At 39.7% G+C, this 16,169-nt stretch overlaps 1 protein-coding gene across 3 annotated transcripts in view; it reads right to left on the minus strand.

Moving 5' to 3' along the window:
• PLK4 (polo like kinase 4) overlaps positions 1–16,169 on the minus strand; it is a 38,413-nt gene that overhangs the window by 12,522 nt on the left and 9,722 nt on the right. The window contains exons 1-6 of one of the 3 annotated variants that reach the window (XM_003772749.4): positions 7,960–8,195; positions 7,182–7,277; positions 5,443–5,538; positions 5,231–5,345; positions 3,297–4,317; positions 1,498–1,592 (exon numbers count right to left, since the gene is read on the minus strand). In XM_003772749.4, coding sequence (XP_003772797.1) covers positions 1,498–1,592; positions 3,297–4,317; positions 5,231–5,345; positions 5,443–5,538; positions 7,182–7,277; positions 7,960–7,989 — 1,453 coding nt within the window. In that variant the 5' untranslated portion in view covers positions 7,990–8,195. Of the gene's footprint in view, positions 1–1,497; positions 1,593–3,296; positions 4,318–5,230; positions 5,346–5,442; positions 5,539–7,181; positions 7,278–7,487; positions 7,718–7,959; positions 8,196–16,169 lie in introns of those variants that run through there. The other 2 variants (XM_031942269.1, XM_031942270.1) reach the window with 2 other exon arrangements.

The following is a 16,169-nucleotide window of genomic DNA, read 5'->3' on the forward strand; positions in this document are numbered from 1 at the left end:
TTATATATATATATGTATATTTATAAAGAAAAGGAATGGATTCAAAAAAACCACCACTTAAAATTACATGCTCATTATATAGTATTTCTCTCTAACAGGTAATATAATACCCAGCAAGATCTCCTTCTTTCCTTCTGCTTCTTTTTTAATCACTATGTCATCAGATTTCTTTCCATCCCACCCTTCTGGATATCTGTCCCTTTCCCTAGTAAAAAATACTCAGCATCCCAGCTACCTTTCAATCATTAATAACTGAATAGCAGATGCTTAAATATATGGTTAGATTACAGCAGAACCCATGGCTATTTAGTGTACAATTGTACCATCTGGGGATTAAGACGGTTATATCTACTTGAAAAAGTTAATTGGGGATCATTTAAGTAGTAGACTCAATCTCCTTCCATATGTAGGGCAAAAAAAGGGATACATCTTAACACTCTCTTCTATTCCCATTCTTGCCCTTTACACATGTAGATTTTCCCTCTGTGCCCTGCCTTACCTATCCTGCCTTGGTATCCACTTCCATTAGGTATCTGCAATTGTTTTCTTCACACAACATCCTGGCTATAAGCTTTGAGCTGTATCCTCCTGTCTTTAAATTCCCTTTCTATTGGTTCATTAGACTAAAAAAATAGAACATTAGAGTTGGAAGAGACCTTAGAAATCTAGTCCAACTCATTTTACCTAAGAGGAAGTTAAGATTTAGGGAGGACAAGTTACTTCTCCAAAGTTGAAATGCTGCTAAATAGTGGAACTGGGATGCTAACAATTTTTTGGGTTCCGAGTACAGGGTCTTACTACATATACTCTTGCCCCAAATACAAGCCAAGGCAGGGCTAGCAAGACATTTCACATCAAGAGTTTTGGAAACTTTAATGAATTCCAAGCTCAATGTGAGTCACAGTTGGCCAAAAAAGGCAATCTTAGGCTGCATCTAGAGAACCACAGTGTCCAAAATAGGGAGAAGATAGTTTTGCTGAGATTTGTCCTGCTTAGATAATATGCAGTGCTGGTATGCACTGTAATTGCCAGATCTTGGGAAAGACACTGGTCAGATAGATGATGATGGGGTTAGAGATGATGCCCTACATGAATTGGCCGAAGAAAATGGATAGTATTAAACTTTAGAGGAAAAAAACTTTGGGAGAACAAATATTTGAAGAACTATCAGGTGAAAGGGAGCATATACTAAGTAAACTTGGTTAATTCCTGAGGGCAGAATTAGAACTAATGGGACCATGGTAGAGAGAGGCTACTTTACTTCCAATAAGGGAAATTTTTCTAATAATCAGAACTGCTCCAAAGTGGAATGGCAGGGAGTAAGTTCATCTTTATGAGAGACAATAAAGCAAAGGCTGAAGGGAGGCCTATCAGGGATGCTAGAGAATAGTGTTCTATGAGGCATGGGTTGGGTTAGATGAATTCTGGTCCCTCCCAATTCAGTTTTATGATTATAAGTTATCACTCTGCTAATGAAAATATTCCACAAATATTTACCATTTGCTTGCAAGTTTCCAAACCATTGCTGAACTGTTTCAGAATGAGATGTCTGCTCTGAAAGTGGAAAAGTAGATTTTCCTGGATGGAGAAGACTAGAGTGGAATAAAACAATGTTTCATAATTCAGCAAAAATTAACATTAAAATGTTTTCATTTGAAAGAAAAATATCTGCACAAAAGAAAGTATTTTTCTTCATTTCAACAAGCACTTATTTTATGTGTAATGTGAGGCACTGGGAAAGTGAAGAACAAATTGCAACAGAACCCACCTTCAGTGAGTTTATAGTTTACTAAAGGGAACAAGGGACATTAATAACTACAAGGAATCAGGAAAGTATATTTTTGAAATTATATTGATTTTCAATAAAGAAAAGGATACAAAAATAAGGCTAAAAATAGTTTTTTTTTTTTTTGCATGTCAAAAAATTCTAACAAAGTTAAGAATGTGGAATATTTAGTAAATAATAATGTAAGGAAGTAGAAAACACTAAGAATCGGAGCAGAAAGGTCTTTGGTAGGAGGAACAAACTCAAAAAAACAAGGTTATTTTGGTGTCTTTGTTATTTTTTCCCTGTGACATCTAGGAGTAAATGGAGAATAAAGGAACTCATTACCCTGAGGAACTGGAGGGATCAGGCAGCTTCTTGTCTGAGCTACTATTCGTCTCTCCATGAACTGCTCGCCTCCCAAAAGCATGGATGTTCCACTAAAATCTCATATTCTACACATCCAAAATGGAACTTGTTATTTTTCCCCATAAAGCCCCACCCCTCTCTTCCTGATTCTGTCAAATTGACTATATCATTTTTTCAGTCACCCAGGTTGTCAACCTTGAAATCATTCTTCCCTCTCAATCCACCCCCTACATACTTAATTATCACATCCTATTACTTTTAATGCCATAAAATCTTTTGCGTCTGTCCCTTCTTCAGTGACATAGCCACTACATTTGGGAAAATTCCTACTACGTATTTATCTGTTTGCTCTATTCTCCTTTTATGCTACCAAAATGATATTCCTAAAGCAAGGATCTGAACATGTGACTGTGATTTCTTTCTATCTCTAAGACAAATACAATCTCCTCTGTTTGGAATTTAAAGTTCTTCACAATCTGGATTCAATCTCTTTCCAAGTCACTCACAAAATACTTTCCCTCATGAACTCTACTTTCCAGCAAAAAATGTCCCCCTACATGACATTCCATCTTTTACTTCTATGCCTTTATGGGCTTTCCCCCTCATTCTTGAAATATTTTTCCTCATTTTTGTCTCATGTCTAGTCAACAATTGTATCAAGAGCCTATTATTTTTTGGGTACCCCACCACAAAAACAACAGCTGTCCACAAGAAGTTCATTTTCTAATTGGAGGAGACAATATACCAACCAATAACATAAAAACCAGATATGGACAGGTTAAGTTGGAGATAATTTCAGAAAAAAGGCACTCACATTCAGTAGGAGCAGGCAAGTTTCTCTGTAAATGACTTCTTACAATCTGATGGATCCACTGAAGATCTACTTCAAGTGTCACCAAGAGCTATACATGGCTTTTCAGACCCATTTCTTAGTGCTTCCCATCGCCTCAAAATAAGTATTGATTTCATGTGTATTTTATCTTTAATTATCAGTCTACATGCTGTGCAATTCCCACCCTACACTAGAATATAAGCTCTTGAAGGGAAGAGGCAGCTATGATTTTTGTTTTTGTACCTTTGATGTCAGGACAGATTTAACATAAGCTTGTTGAAAAGGAATTATTGTATAATAATTATAAGAGTTGAAAGAACTTAATCTTACTGTGCTTGATCTTTATCAGGTCTTTCAAAAGAACCAGTAATATTTGAAGTATTTTCTTTAAATACTTGAAACATATTGGCATTGCTGTCTGTAGGTGAAAACCTCTCATTTTCAGGCCACCCTCTTCTGTTGGGCTTTGAGAGGATATCTGCTGAGTGACAGCGTTCCACAGCAGGTGGTTTGGCTTGAGAATGACCACTAGAAATACCCGATCGATCAGAAGAATGGGCTCTGCGTAGGTATCGAGAATGTGGCCTTTCTTCAGCATCTTGTAGCAGTCTTCCTCGGCCACTATGATTGGTCTCTTGTCCCTGAACTCCCCATTGAGGATAAAAACTACTTCCATCACCAGATGAAAAATTACTCACATTCTTAGTCTTTGGAAATATAGTCATTTTATTTGGAAGTGGCTGTCCAAACAACAGTCTTTTCTTGTCTGGCAAACAACCACTTATACTGGCACTGGAAGAACCGGTAAGTGCTGTAGAAATGGTAGCATGTCCACTATCTATGGAATCTTCCACAGTTCCCAAATCTTTAATTCTCACTGAAGAACTTCGACACATAAAAGGATGATCCAACACTGATGACAGACTTAAACGCTCTGCTGGATTTCTACGAAGTAACTGATGAATAAGGTCCTTGGCCTCTAGTGACAAAAAGGTTGGCATTTCATAATCTGCCAATACCACTTTATTTAATGTGTTTTTGACTGTGTCGGTGTCAAAAGGTGGTCTACCAATAAGTAATGTATAGAACATACACCCTAGGGACCAAACATCAGATTCAAGTCCATGTGCACTTCTTGTGGCAACTTCTGGTGAAATATAATTAGGAGTTCCACATAATGTATAGTGTTTTTCATTAGGCATTTTCAATTGAGTTGCTAGACCAAAATCAGCAATCTTGATATTCATATTACGTGTCAGTAAGAGATTGGAAAGTGTGAGGTCCCGATGTAATATACCATGAGAATGAAGATACAACATTCCTGTGGTGATCTGGTGCATGAATTGTCGAGCTATTCAGAAACAAAAAAACAATCATTGCCAGAAAAATCTCTATTTACATAATAGTACAGTAAAATGGTACTACAATAATACTAGTGCAGCACAATACAGGATTACAGCTTTGTCATTGCTAACAATATCATACAAACATAAATACTACTACTTTGTCCCAAATGGCAACAAGAAATGAGAGGGAATTATGAGATCAAGAAATCAATTGTTCCCTCTTAAGGGCTGCCGTTTTGTGATGGAAATCAGAAAATATGAATTTTATTTCCAACTTTCCTATTTATTAGTCCTATGTCCTTAAACCAGTCCTTTATGAAAATAATATCTATCCTACTTTAGTGGATTCTGAGGTTCAAATGACATTATGAATATTATTAGCCTTAAAGCATAGCAGATTTTTAAAAAAGTTGTGATGAGAATTACCTTCACATGATATAATCAAGGAACATTTTCTACATTTTCCTACCTCCACTTGCCTGCATGACAGATCACAGTGAGAGGGTACTTTAAGCACTATACCAGGTACTATTATGGCTTTCACTAATGGACCATGAAACACATCATTATTCCATCTTATCTAACTGGTTTAGAATATTTCTTAAAGAACATAGTCTTTTTAAGACAATGAAGCCCTCTAAAAAGTCCTTTTATTGATCCAAACAAGAAAATGAAATTTTTATTATCATGACTTTTGCAAAAATAACAACTCAAGATCAGTTAAAACATATAGTCTTTAAGAAAGGTTACTTTAATATTTCCCTTCTTTTTATGATTAAACTTTCTCAGGGAATATATATTCTTAAAGAAGATGTACTGGAAAATAACTATTGACTCAAAACAAAACATTTATTCTGTCTTAATAATAATACCAAAATTAGTTATGCTACATTACATTCAATTTTATGAAAAACATACCTTCGCTTTCGGAGAAAGGTTTCATTTTATTTTTCAGATATCTATTCATTTCTCCATTGTGACATATTTCTAATACCAGATACACGTAATTGCTATCTTCAAAATAGTTATAAAGCTGAAATACAGAAAACAGAAAGATAAGCTAATAAATTATTCCTGGAAAAAATACAACCTCACTGGGAATTACTACCTTCATTCTGGCTTCCTCTCACCTCCAGAATAGAAGGATGTTTCAGTTGACAATGTATCTTCACTTCATTCTGGACTCTCTGGACCATTCCAGCTTTGTGCATAGCCTTTTTATCAATCTAAAAAGTATTAACAAATGACAATGTTAAATATAAGTTTAACACTATCAGCAAAAATTGCTATTTTAAAAATGAAATATTCTGTTAATAGCACTGCAGTGATTGGAGTCAGAAAGACTTATCTTCTTGAGTTCAAATCTGACTTCAGATCCTTATTAGCTATGTGACCCTGAGCAAGTCATTTAAACTGTTTAACTCAGTTTCTTCATCTGTAAAATGAGCTAGAAAAGGAAATGAAAAATCACTCCAGTATCTTTGTCAAGAGAACCTCAAATGAGGTCACAAGGAGTTGGACATGACTGAAAACGACTCAATAACATTATATTAGATTAAAGTCCCAGTCCCAGCACCGGCTTCAACTGTTAAAGACGCGAGGAGGAGAAGGAATGAAGGTGGTAACAGTCAGAAACTCATATTATTTATTCGAGGGAATGCTATATCAGGAGCTCCAATTATTAGGGGGACCATAATAGGTTTAAGTTCAGGCAAGTCAGTTTTAAATTTAGTTATCAGGTTAAAAAAAGGGAAATAACATTTTAGATTAAAATAAGAACTTAGTTTTTTAAAACAGGTTTTTCATTACTTTAGATTTTTGCCTGTGTTCTAGCTCTACCTTTTATGATCTTAATTTAATCCGCTGCTTTTCTCATCCCTGACCCACAAAAACTCTCCTTCAAACATAAGAATTCTAAACCCTACTAAAGATGTAAAAAGAAAACAAAAATCCCTCACTTTCATTTAGGAAAAAGATGATTCCAGATTTGATATATATATATTTCTTGTTCACTGATGACAAGAGATTACTATTTTAGACTAATTTTTAACAGAAGAGTAGTAGAAAGTGTACCAGATTTGAAATCAGTGACCTGAATTCCAATCCCAGGTCTTCAATTTTTTACTTGTTTCACCATAGTGAAAAAAGTCACTTAATTTCTTTGGCCTCAGTATCCTCATCTATATAATGCAAGTGCTGGACTCGATAATCTGTAAAGTCCCTTTAGGCTAAAGTCCTATATTATTCTATGTTATCAGATCCAACATATCACTGTAAACAAGTGGACACTTAAAAAAAAAAAAAGGCCCTACGAATTATATACTGTAAAAAATGTCAGTGAAACAATGGAAATACCAAAGACAGCAGAAAGAAGTTTAAACGAGGTCGATAGATGAGGCAGCTAGGTGGCCCAGTGGATAGAGCTCCAGCCCTGAAATCAGAAGGACCTGAGTTCAAATGTAGCCTCAGATACTTCCTAGCTGTGTGACCCTGGACAAGTCACTTAACCCCAATTGCCTGGGGTGGGGGGCGGAAGAGGACAGAGATAAACAAGGAAGAATTGGTAGTACCATGTTAAATTTTAAATAACTTAAAAACAGCGATTAATATAGGAGATAATAGAGATTCACAGTTTCACATACAACCCTCTTATCTTTATTCTGGTCTCTGGAGATGGAAACATTCATAATTGTCAGCAAAGAATAGTAAAAATTAGAAATTACATCCTTAAAACAAATAATAGATTCGTCCATATAAGAGCCACTTCTATATGCACACAGAATGGAAAAAACTTTTTTACACAAACCAGGTTTGTAGACTCCTTGCTCTGGGCCAAGCCTAGCCATCTGCCAAGTGTGCCAGCACTTACCATTTTGATCGCCACTTCTAGACCTGTGTGAATGGACTCCGCTCTGTAGACACCAGCAAAAGACCCCTTTCCAAGGAGGTTTCCAACTCTGAAATCCTTAAAAATTAGACCAACAGTTAGAAAGAGTTTGTCTACAAGGAGAAGGAAGCTTCTCGGGAGGAGTCGGGTTAAAAGGACTCTCCTGGAGCCGAGGGGAGAAATCTGCAGAGGGAAAGGGGCACAGGGGCCTAAACCCGGAGGACAGGAGGGAGAGGGAAAGCGTTTCTGGGAGTGACCGGGTCCTAACCCGACGCGATGGGGGCTCACCTCGATGGCGGAGGCATCCCGGGGGCAGGGCATGGTGCCGCCTAATGCTGGGGCTCCTTCGACTGAGGACTAAGCGCCCCTCGCCCCCCGCGGCGGACCGAGGGCCCGGGCCCCAGCTCCCGCCGCCGCTGCCGCCCAGGAAACCGCCATCCCCAGGGACGGGGGCGGGGGCCCCGCGGTCTGTGCTCATCCCAGGGCGGCAGCTGTGGCGGGAGCAGGGCCGGAAGTCCCGGGAGACCAGGAGCGCCCCGCTGGCCCACCCCGTATCCTATCATTTCCATGTCCCCCTTAACACCCCCCCCCCCCCCGTCAGGTGGTCCGGTCCATGTAATCTCACCCGCCTCCGTGCAAGTGGAACGGTCCACGCTCCCCCTACCTCCTCCGAAGTGGTCTCGCCTGAAGCCTCCCCCTGCCTCACTTAACTGAACCCTCCCTGCGGCTCTTTCGAATCCTCCCTCTGCAAAGCTCTCACCTCTATCTTCTCTCCGATGTAAGCCGCCATGTTTCCGGGCCGTCCCCACCGTTAGTCGGGCGCGCTCCTTCCCGCAGTCCCTCGGAAGCGGCGCTTCAGGCAGCCGGCCGCCCTCGGCGCCCATCAGGCTCGGCTATCTAAGCCGCCGCCCCGCGCGGCGGCGGCGGCGGCGGCGGCGGCACGGCCACCTCCGAGGTCCTGCCAGGGGCTGGGCGGCACAGACTCAGAACCATTTTGAAAAATTCCGCCCGTTGAGGGGCTGGGTGCGTACGTGCTGACGTATGCGCACGCGGGGTGTGCCCGGGTGGAAGAGCCGGAGTGCGCATGCGCTTGGCGTCGCGCCGCCGGCCCCCTGTCCGCTTTCGGCGCGTCGCTTCTGCGACCCGAAGGCCGGAGCGATCTGGGTGACCCTCGGCGAAGCACCTCGCTGGGTTCCGGCGGGGGAAGTCTCCTTTAGATTGTCAATTCGCGTGAGGGTACAGGCTGCCGCTCTGTCTTCCCAGCCCTTAGGCCAATCCCTGGCGCGCGGTAGGCTCCTAATCAGTGCTTATGGATCGCTTGCCCCGACTTGCGGGGCTGGAGAGTTCCTCAAGGGCCCTTGAGGGCTTGGCCCGTGAGACGTGCTTAATATACGTTTCCTGATGATTCCTTGCTCCCTTCCCATGGACGGAGGAGGAAACTGGGCCTCGGAATTGCACGGGGTGCGCGCACGGGGCCACACTGGTCAGGGTCAGGGCAGTGGAAGGGCTGGCTGCCTTGGCGTTTCCAGCGCCACGGGTCCAAAACTCGCCTAGCCACTTAGCACGCCGCTGCCTCTGGCCCCTTAGATTCCCTTCTCAGTTACCTTGTGGCTCCCTCTGGCGGGCCTGGAGAGGTTTCCCTCCTCAACCGTTCAGTTAAGTCATTCAATAAACATAAAGCGCTCACTGTGTGCCAGGCACCGCCCGAGGCTCTGAGGATACAGAGAGCCTGTCCTCCTGGACCTTAGTGTCTTAACCTGCAGACACAGCCAAAGTTCCAGACTCAACTCAAATCCCACTTTCGGCAGGAGAGAGAGAGAGGCCTTTCCTGTTTACACGGGATGCCAGTTGAATGGACCTAGTTGTTTCGCAGGGTCTCCCTCTTGAGGCGAACTCCTTGGCGTCTAGGGCTGGTGAGTTGGTTTTGCCTTTCTTATCTCTGCAGCTCAGAACGTTAAGCCCTCAATAAAGGCTCCTTGTTAATGATATCGGCCTATTCTATAAAGCATAAGCTTCTTGAGGGATCCGTATGGTAGGAACCTAAGAACTGCTTGGACATTGACTCATATAAGTTGAAAGAAACAGAATTTTTTTTTTCCAATGTATTATTTTCAAAATACTTGCAAAAGATAAGTTTTAAACATTCACCCTTGCAAAACCTTGTGTTTCAAATTTTTCCCTCCCCTAGACAGCAATCCGATATAGATTAAATGTGCAGTTCTATACGTATTTGCGCATCTATCATGTTGCACAAGAAAAATCAGATCAAAAAGCAAATTAAAAAGTGAAAACTATGTTGTGATCCAAAATTCAGTCCCCATAATCCTCTCTCTGGATGTTGGTCATCTCCCATCACAAGTCTATTGGAACTGGCTTGAATCAGCTCATTGTTGAAAACACTTGATCATCCTTCACCAAGGGTTCATTACATAATCTTGCTGTTGCTGTGGAAAATGTTCTCTTCCACTCACTTCACTAAGCATCAGTTCATGTAAATCTCTCCAGGCCTCTCTGAAATCCTGCTAATCATTTCTTACAGAATAATATTCTATAACATTGATATACCACAATTTATTCAGCCATTCTCCAACTGATGGGCATCCATTCAGTTTCCAGTTTCTTGCCAAATACATTTTTGCACATGTGGGTCCCTTTCCCTCCTTTAAGATCTCTTTGGGACATAAGCCCAGTAGAGACACTGAATACCCTTTGATCAGAGTTTGATAACCCTTTGGGCTTAGTTCCAAATTGCTCTCCAGGATGGTTGGATATGAAGTAACTTTTTAGAGAGTAACTTTGGGGTTTAAGGGTTAAGTGACTTGTCAGGTTCTTTGGCTAATACATTTCAAAGGACTACTTGAACTTGCTTCAGGCAATAAAATTGGCAAAGATAAAAATTTTTAAAGGCATTAAATTGGTAAGAACAGTAGGTATGCAGGAAGCATTTAAAGAAAAAGGTGTGCAACAGCCAATATCCTTAAGTTTGCCTTTCATTATTAGGTTGTGCTTCAGCACATCTACAATTTCTTGGATTTACTGTCTTGAAATTTATATGGTGGCTTTAGGCCACCATATAAATGGCTTTAGGATTATAGGATTTGGAACCAGAGCGGTCATTTTACAGTAAGCCATTTTTCCAGAGAGGAAAAATGATCTGCTGAAGGTCAGAGCTGGCTTTGCTGTTCCTTAGAAGTCACCATTCCCCCTTCTATCTCCAAACTTGGCCCACCCTCCTTGACCCCTTATCCCACCTCATCCCTACCCAAAACTTGACTGCACTTCATTGATCTATATGGTTCAGTCCACAGCCCATCTTCTGCTTTCCCAGATCCCCAGCTGCTACTAGAATCTCATTACTTTTACATATTCCACCTATTTTGCCAGATAAATTTCTTGAGGTTGAGAACTTTGAATATATCCATGCATTTTTAGTGCCTGACACGGGGTGGGCTCTTAAATTGTCCAAGATCTAGTTAATAAATTTCAGTTCATACCTATTGCCTTTTAGTCTAGAGATACTTATTTTTATGGATCTTTTGCCATATACCAGGATCTGAATCCAGGTTTTTCCTGAATTTTTTCTTTCCTTTAAATTTTTTTTACATGGAAGGTTTTGTTTTCAGATCTGAAAATACTAGCAGTTATTAGTACCACCTGAATCACAACCCATAGATCCTTTGAAGGTTATTTCATTGAAGGAAAAATTTTCTCAGTGCCTTTGGTCTCTATAGGAGTGTGCTCCTTGGAAAGTACATTCATTGACCTTCCCCTCTGTCAAGATCACCCCCACAAGGACAAGGGCTGTCCATAGCACATGTTTCATAATATTCATGACATTTAAATTTGAAAACAGGTAGCTAGGAATAGCAAAAACAGCACTGGCTTTGGATGCAGGACACCCCAAGTTTGGTCTGAGAATTAGTGAACATGTGATTGAGGGCAGAATCCCTCAGTGCCTACTATAATAGTGCCTTAGATGTCTATATTTTTCTGGACGGATGTTAAAACTCCAGCTCAGAAACTCTGTGTTTCCCTATTGCTTTTCGGATAAAATGCAAATTCCCTATCCTAGTCCTGAAGATTCTCTTTGGTTTAGGTCTTCCCCACACTTCCTGTTTCATCCCCAGGTCATCTCAAGTTGTTTTGACTTTTGTCTTTCCACTGGACTCCAGAAGACTGGGAAACTGACTTTTCCAGGCTCTGCCTTACTTAAATCCAATTCATTCAAAAGTCAAGACAAAACCCTCCTGGGTCATTGGTCCTCTTTGAGAGAACAGGGAAAACAGGTGAACTGAATCAGAATAAGGTAAGCAGAATTAAATACGATGATTATAGCAATGTAAAATTATTTTAAAAGACTAACTCCAGTAGGAGGGGGAAGAGAATGAGTATTAAGTGCCTATTTTGCACATACACTGCCAAATGCTTTACGGACATCTCATTTGGTTCTCAGCAACCTTGGGAGGTGGGTATTGCTACTTCTTTTTTCAGTTGAAGAAACTGGCAGACACATTATAGTTAAGTGATTTCTCCAGGGTCATGGCCAGAATTGGACCCATTTCTTCCTGACCTTGAGCCTACCATTCTATCCACTGTGTTACCTCAATGCCTATTACTTCTTGTAATGCCCAAGACAGTCCTCAAAAACTTAAGAATTGTTCACACTCTTGTGGAGTGAATTGCCACAAAAGGGAGTTTTTATTCCAATAGAATTCTAAGATGATACTGTCTCAGGCAAGTTGTTTGGTAATTTTTGCAATATGGAATGTCATTCAACAATCAAAAAGCAACTATTTCCTTAGCCAGAGGAAGAGAAAAATATTAAGCATGGATATATACTGAGGATACCCTAAATTGTAATCTGACAAAGCAGTTCCTCTTCCTGAGTTGCCCATTATGGTACTCTAGCCAACCATCAAAGAATCCTTTGAAATTCTCCATAACTGCTTTATATAGGAAGGTGAAATGTGGCTGGGACCAGCTATGTCAATCTACTCTCTTTGGCCACTGCTTCTGGGGCCCTCATCTTCTACCCATTCTACCAGGGTCAACTGATAACTTATCTCATGTCAGGTGCTGCAACCATCCCCGTTCTGGCATTCATTCATTACTGGGTCCTGAATTCTGCTAACCTGTTCTGGGCCAAGTGCTGCCATAGACAAGTATTTGTGCACTGCTACTACAGAGAGCTGCCCCTGGACCCCTAAGCTGCATGTAGGGCAAGGATGCCATTGCCTCCTTGTGTCCTGTAGAACCCTTGAGAGTATAACTGCTGCCAGGGCCTGACCTACTATTGTTGTTGAGATCAGGAATTACTCCAGTTGCCTTCCTGTCAGTGGTCAGTTATAATACAGGAAATTTAGTCCTTGCAAAAGTTGGTTGACACTGAAGAACCTAGGAGCAAGATCTTAATTCTCAGATGTCCATAAAGTTCCTTTTTTACAAGCAGATTCACTTAAAAACCAATTTTGCTGACAGTGTAAAGGATACAGAACTTGAATCTAAGATTAGTGAGCTAAAACAGTACCTTCCTCCTTTAATAGCCCAGATGGAGTTTTGCCAAAAAGGAAGGACTTGGGGTGGGGGAGGTTGTTTCATGTTTCAGGTCTTTCCAGCCTTTAGCTATTTCTCTGGTATCAGCTGTCACTGGCCTTTATACTCTCTCTTCAGCTTCATGCCTTCTGAACTAAAATTCTCCATGTTCTACTCTCCTGTTCTTCTGCCCCATTTTACCAATTTAAAGCTTTAAGATTAAGATTAAGGTCAACAACTAAACCTGCTCTTAACCTCCGGGATCACTTTAACACAGGACAAAGGGTAGAGTTAGGGGAAAGAAATCTTTTCTATAAGGATCTTTCAACTTAAAAAAATGAACGTTCATGGAGGCAAAGGATGTTGGGAGAAGATCGTTGTCAAGGTTATTGAGGATCCCAGTTCATTTCCAATATTTGTATAAGTTAGCATGAAAATCATTCTGCAAAAGCTAAGGGGCTTTCTCAAAATTATACCAGTTATTGCTGAAGAAAAGTCTGAGATGTCATCTTTTTCCAATCTGATTTTCAGCCTCATCAATCAATCAAAATTGCTTTTTCCAAAGTTATCAAGGGTCTCAAATGCTCATTCTCCTTGACTTCTCTGCAGCTTTTGATCCTTATTGGTCACTCCTTGATACTTCTCTCGTGGTTCTTTTCCCTATCTCACTACTCTTCAGCCTCCTTGGCTGTATATCTTCCAGTTCAAGCCCATTGAGGATGTGTGTCCCCTAAGGCTTTATTCTGGATTCTAAACTTTCTACCTCTATACTTCATTTGATCTCATCAGCTCCCAAGGATTTAATAACTAATCTCTAAGCTAATGATTCTCACATCTATTCCCTTCCAACCTCTTGACAGACCTTTAGTTTTGCTTTTCCAGCAATCTTTCACACACATCTAGAACAGGATCTCCCATAGACAAAAAAAAAAAAAAAAAAAAGGGACTATTTCTCTTTGCACCTAAATCCCACCCTCCCATTAATGGAGAAACCAACACCATTCTCTGTCCTTTAGGCTCCCAACCTAGATTCCTCTCTACCCTTTTCCAACCTTTCCAAGGCCTGTTTTCATCTCTGCAGCATCTCTTAAACATGCTTTCTATCCTTTGATACTGACCTAAGTCTAATGTAGAACCTCATTTCTTCTCATCAGGCAGCAGCTGATGGTGGTTGAGCCTTCCTTAAATCTCTTTCTATTCTACAGTCATGTGCCACTCAGTAATAAAATGATTGGTCCCGATGGCTGAAATATTCTCCCCTTCCTCATTTCTTGTCTTCTGCCTTATATCTTATTATCTGCAGGAGACCTTTCCCAATTCCTCCAAATTCTAGTTCTTTCCCTTTGTTGGTTATTTATATAGCTTGTTTGTACAGTTTCCCCAAATGAGACAGTTTGAGAGCAGGTGAATGGGCATATAATAGACACTTAATAAATTTTTATTGACTATGTCAAACGTGATTTGCCAGAAAAATTTGGAGTATTTCATTTTTTAAAGAAATCACTGAAATATAAACCAAATTAAAGAATTGAAACATAAACCAAAGTTAGTATGGGTTGATAAAAGTAAAAGCTTCAGACAGGAATTGACCCATACCAGTACAATAGCCATCAGGGCTGGTGATGAGTTAATTTTAAGTGTGATTTTGATGAACTTAGTAAGTAATGTTTTTAAAAAAGCACAGTATTTTGACTATAACAACCATACAATTTTAGAACTGGAAGGTATCTTAGGCTAACTTCCATTTTACTATTAAGAAAAATATAATATGACTTGTCTTAAATCACAAAAAGTTGAATTGCAACAAAAATCCCATTTGTTTTTTAGACCACTATACCATATTAATTCCTTCCTGTCTTAGACGTTGGGTGGAAAACCATGAGGAGTCCTATCAGAACAGAATAGGGGTTTTTAACCTGAAGAGTTCTCCAAGGATGGGAAGCAAGTGCTTTAACCTAGCATATAGCAGGCACTTGACATATTCTTATTGGAATCAATAGGTTTACGTAGAGAGAGAATTCAACTGAAAGCTGTTTTAAACCCACATTCATATTTTATTCTTTTTATTTTAAAAATGTAGTATGTATATGTAGTTAAGTCAACAGCTTTTGGTCAAAACAAGGCCATTTTAGTGTCATAAATTATTCTGACAGGTTTGTTATCACTCTGGCCATTTGAGAAAGTCTGGAATCTGCTTCATGCTGGAAAGCATTTTGTTGTTCATGAAAAGAATTTATTCATCTCCATCCCCATTTACTGACTTGTTGGGCTCTAATTTTGACATCTTGTTCCCCAAAAAACTGGATATGGGTAACGCTAAGTTCTCTAAGATATTCAATTTGCTGTTACTTTTTATGTCTTTTAATAGAATAAAGTTCTTAGAACTTTTAAGATTTTTGCCTTTTGCTACACATAATTCTAATGCTAATAAAATTCTTTCCTAAAAAGATGTCAAAATGGAATTCTGATACCTAGTGAAAACATTTTCTTATGTTGTATAGGCCTTTTGTAAAAGGTGTTTCTTATGAGACTGAAAAATTAGAAAACATATGCAGGGAAAAGATGAGAATTTAAAAGCAAAAAGAACCACAAATAGAGGAATATGGTTTAAAAAAAACCCAAACCTTTTTTTGGCCCTTATAAATTGTTCAAACCAAGGATTCTTTTTTCCCAGACTTGTTAAACTTCTTTTGAAGGTTGAAACCTCCCTTCTTTTCACTTCCCCCTTACTTCTCCTCTTATATCATCAAGCATCTGCACATCTTACATTTTTCTAGGCTCTATTAAAGATTCATACAAGATGAATAGGATTTGGGAAAACAGTACATATTAGGTTGCAGAAATTAGTATGTGCATGCTTGGAATAGTGAAGAAATCATTGTATTGAAATATGTTCATGAGTTGCAAAAATGTGGTCTCTAAGTGAAATCCATACCAATGTTATGGTAGAAGGGCTAGAAAAGCATGCATGGGGAGAATCTGAATGTCGTAGTGAAGAATTTAAGGGACTGACATGACCAAAGAGATATTTTAGGAATATCAGTTTGGCATTAATATACAAAATGAATTCAAGGAGCACCTGAAGTTTGCTACATTAACTTATTAAAGAGGTTCTAAAATGTGAGGTGAAAGCAAGCAGAAACCAACCCTAAATATGGAAAAATGGAATGAGAATTTTATAATCAACAAGCATTTGTTAAGGATTCAATAATGAGAAAAGATTCCTAATGTGGAAGCCTAGATTAACAGCAAAGTTATTTTTGGTTAGAGCAGAAAAAAATACAAAATTGATGTGTTTCGTTTGGTACCTATTCAACATATGGTTACTAGCAAAACAACTGGAGAAACCCTCACTATAGTTAGAAATAAAACATTTTAGTTCAGTTGGACAGATGTGTTTGAGCATCCTCAGAATGAAGGGGACAAATGAAATTATGA

This window comes from Sarcophilus harrisii, chromosome 6, assembly GCF_902635505.1.
Source record: "Sarcophilus harrisii chromosome 6, mSarHar1.11, whole genome shotgun sequence".
NCBI classification, from domain to species: domain Eukaryota; kingdom Metazoa; phylum Chordata; class Mammalia; order Dasyuromorphia; family Dasyuridae; genus Sarcophilus; species Sarcophilus harrisii.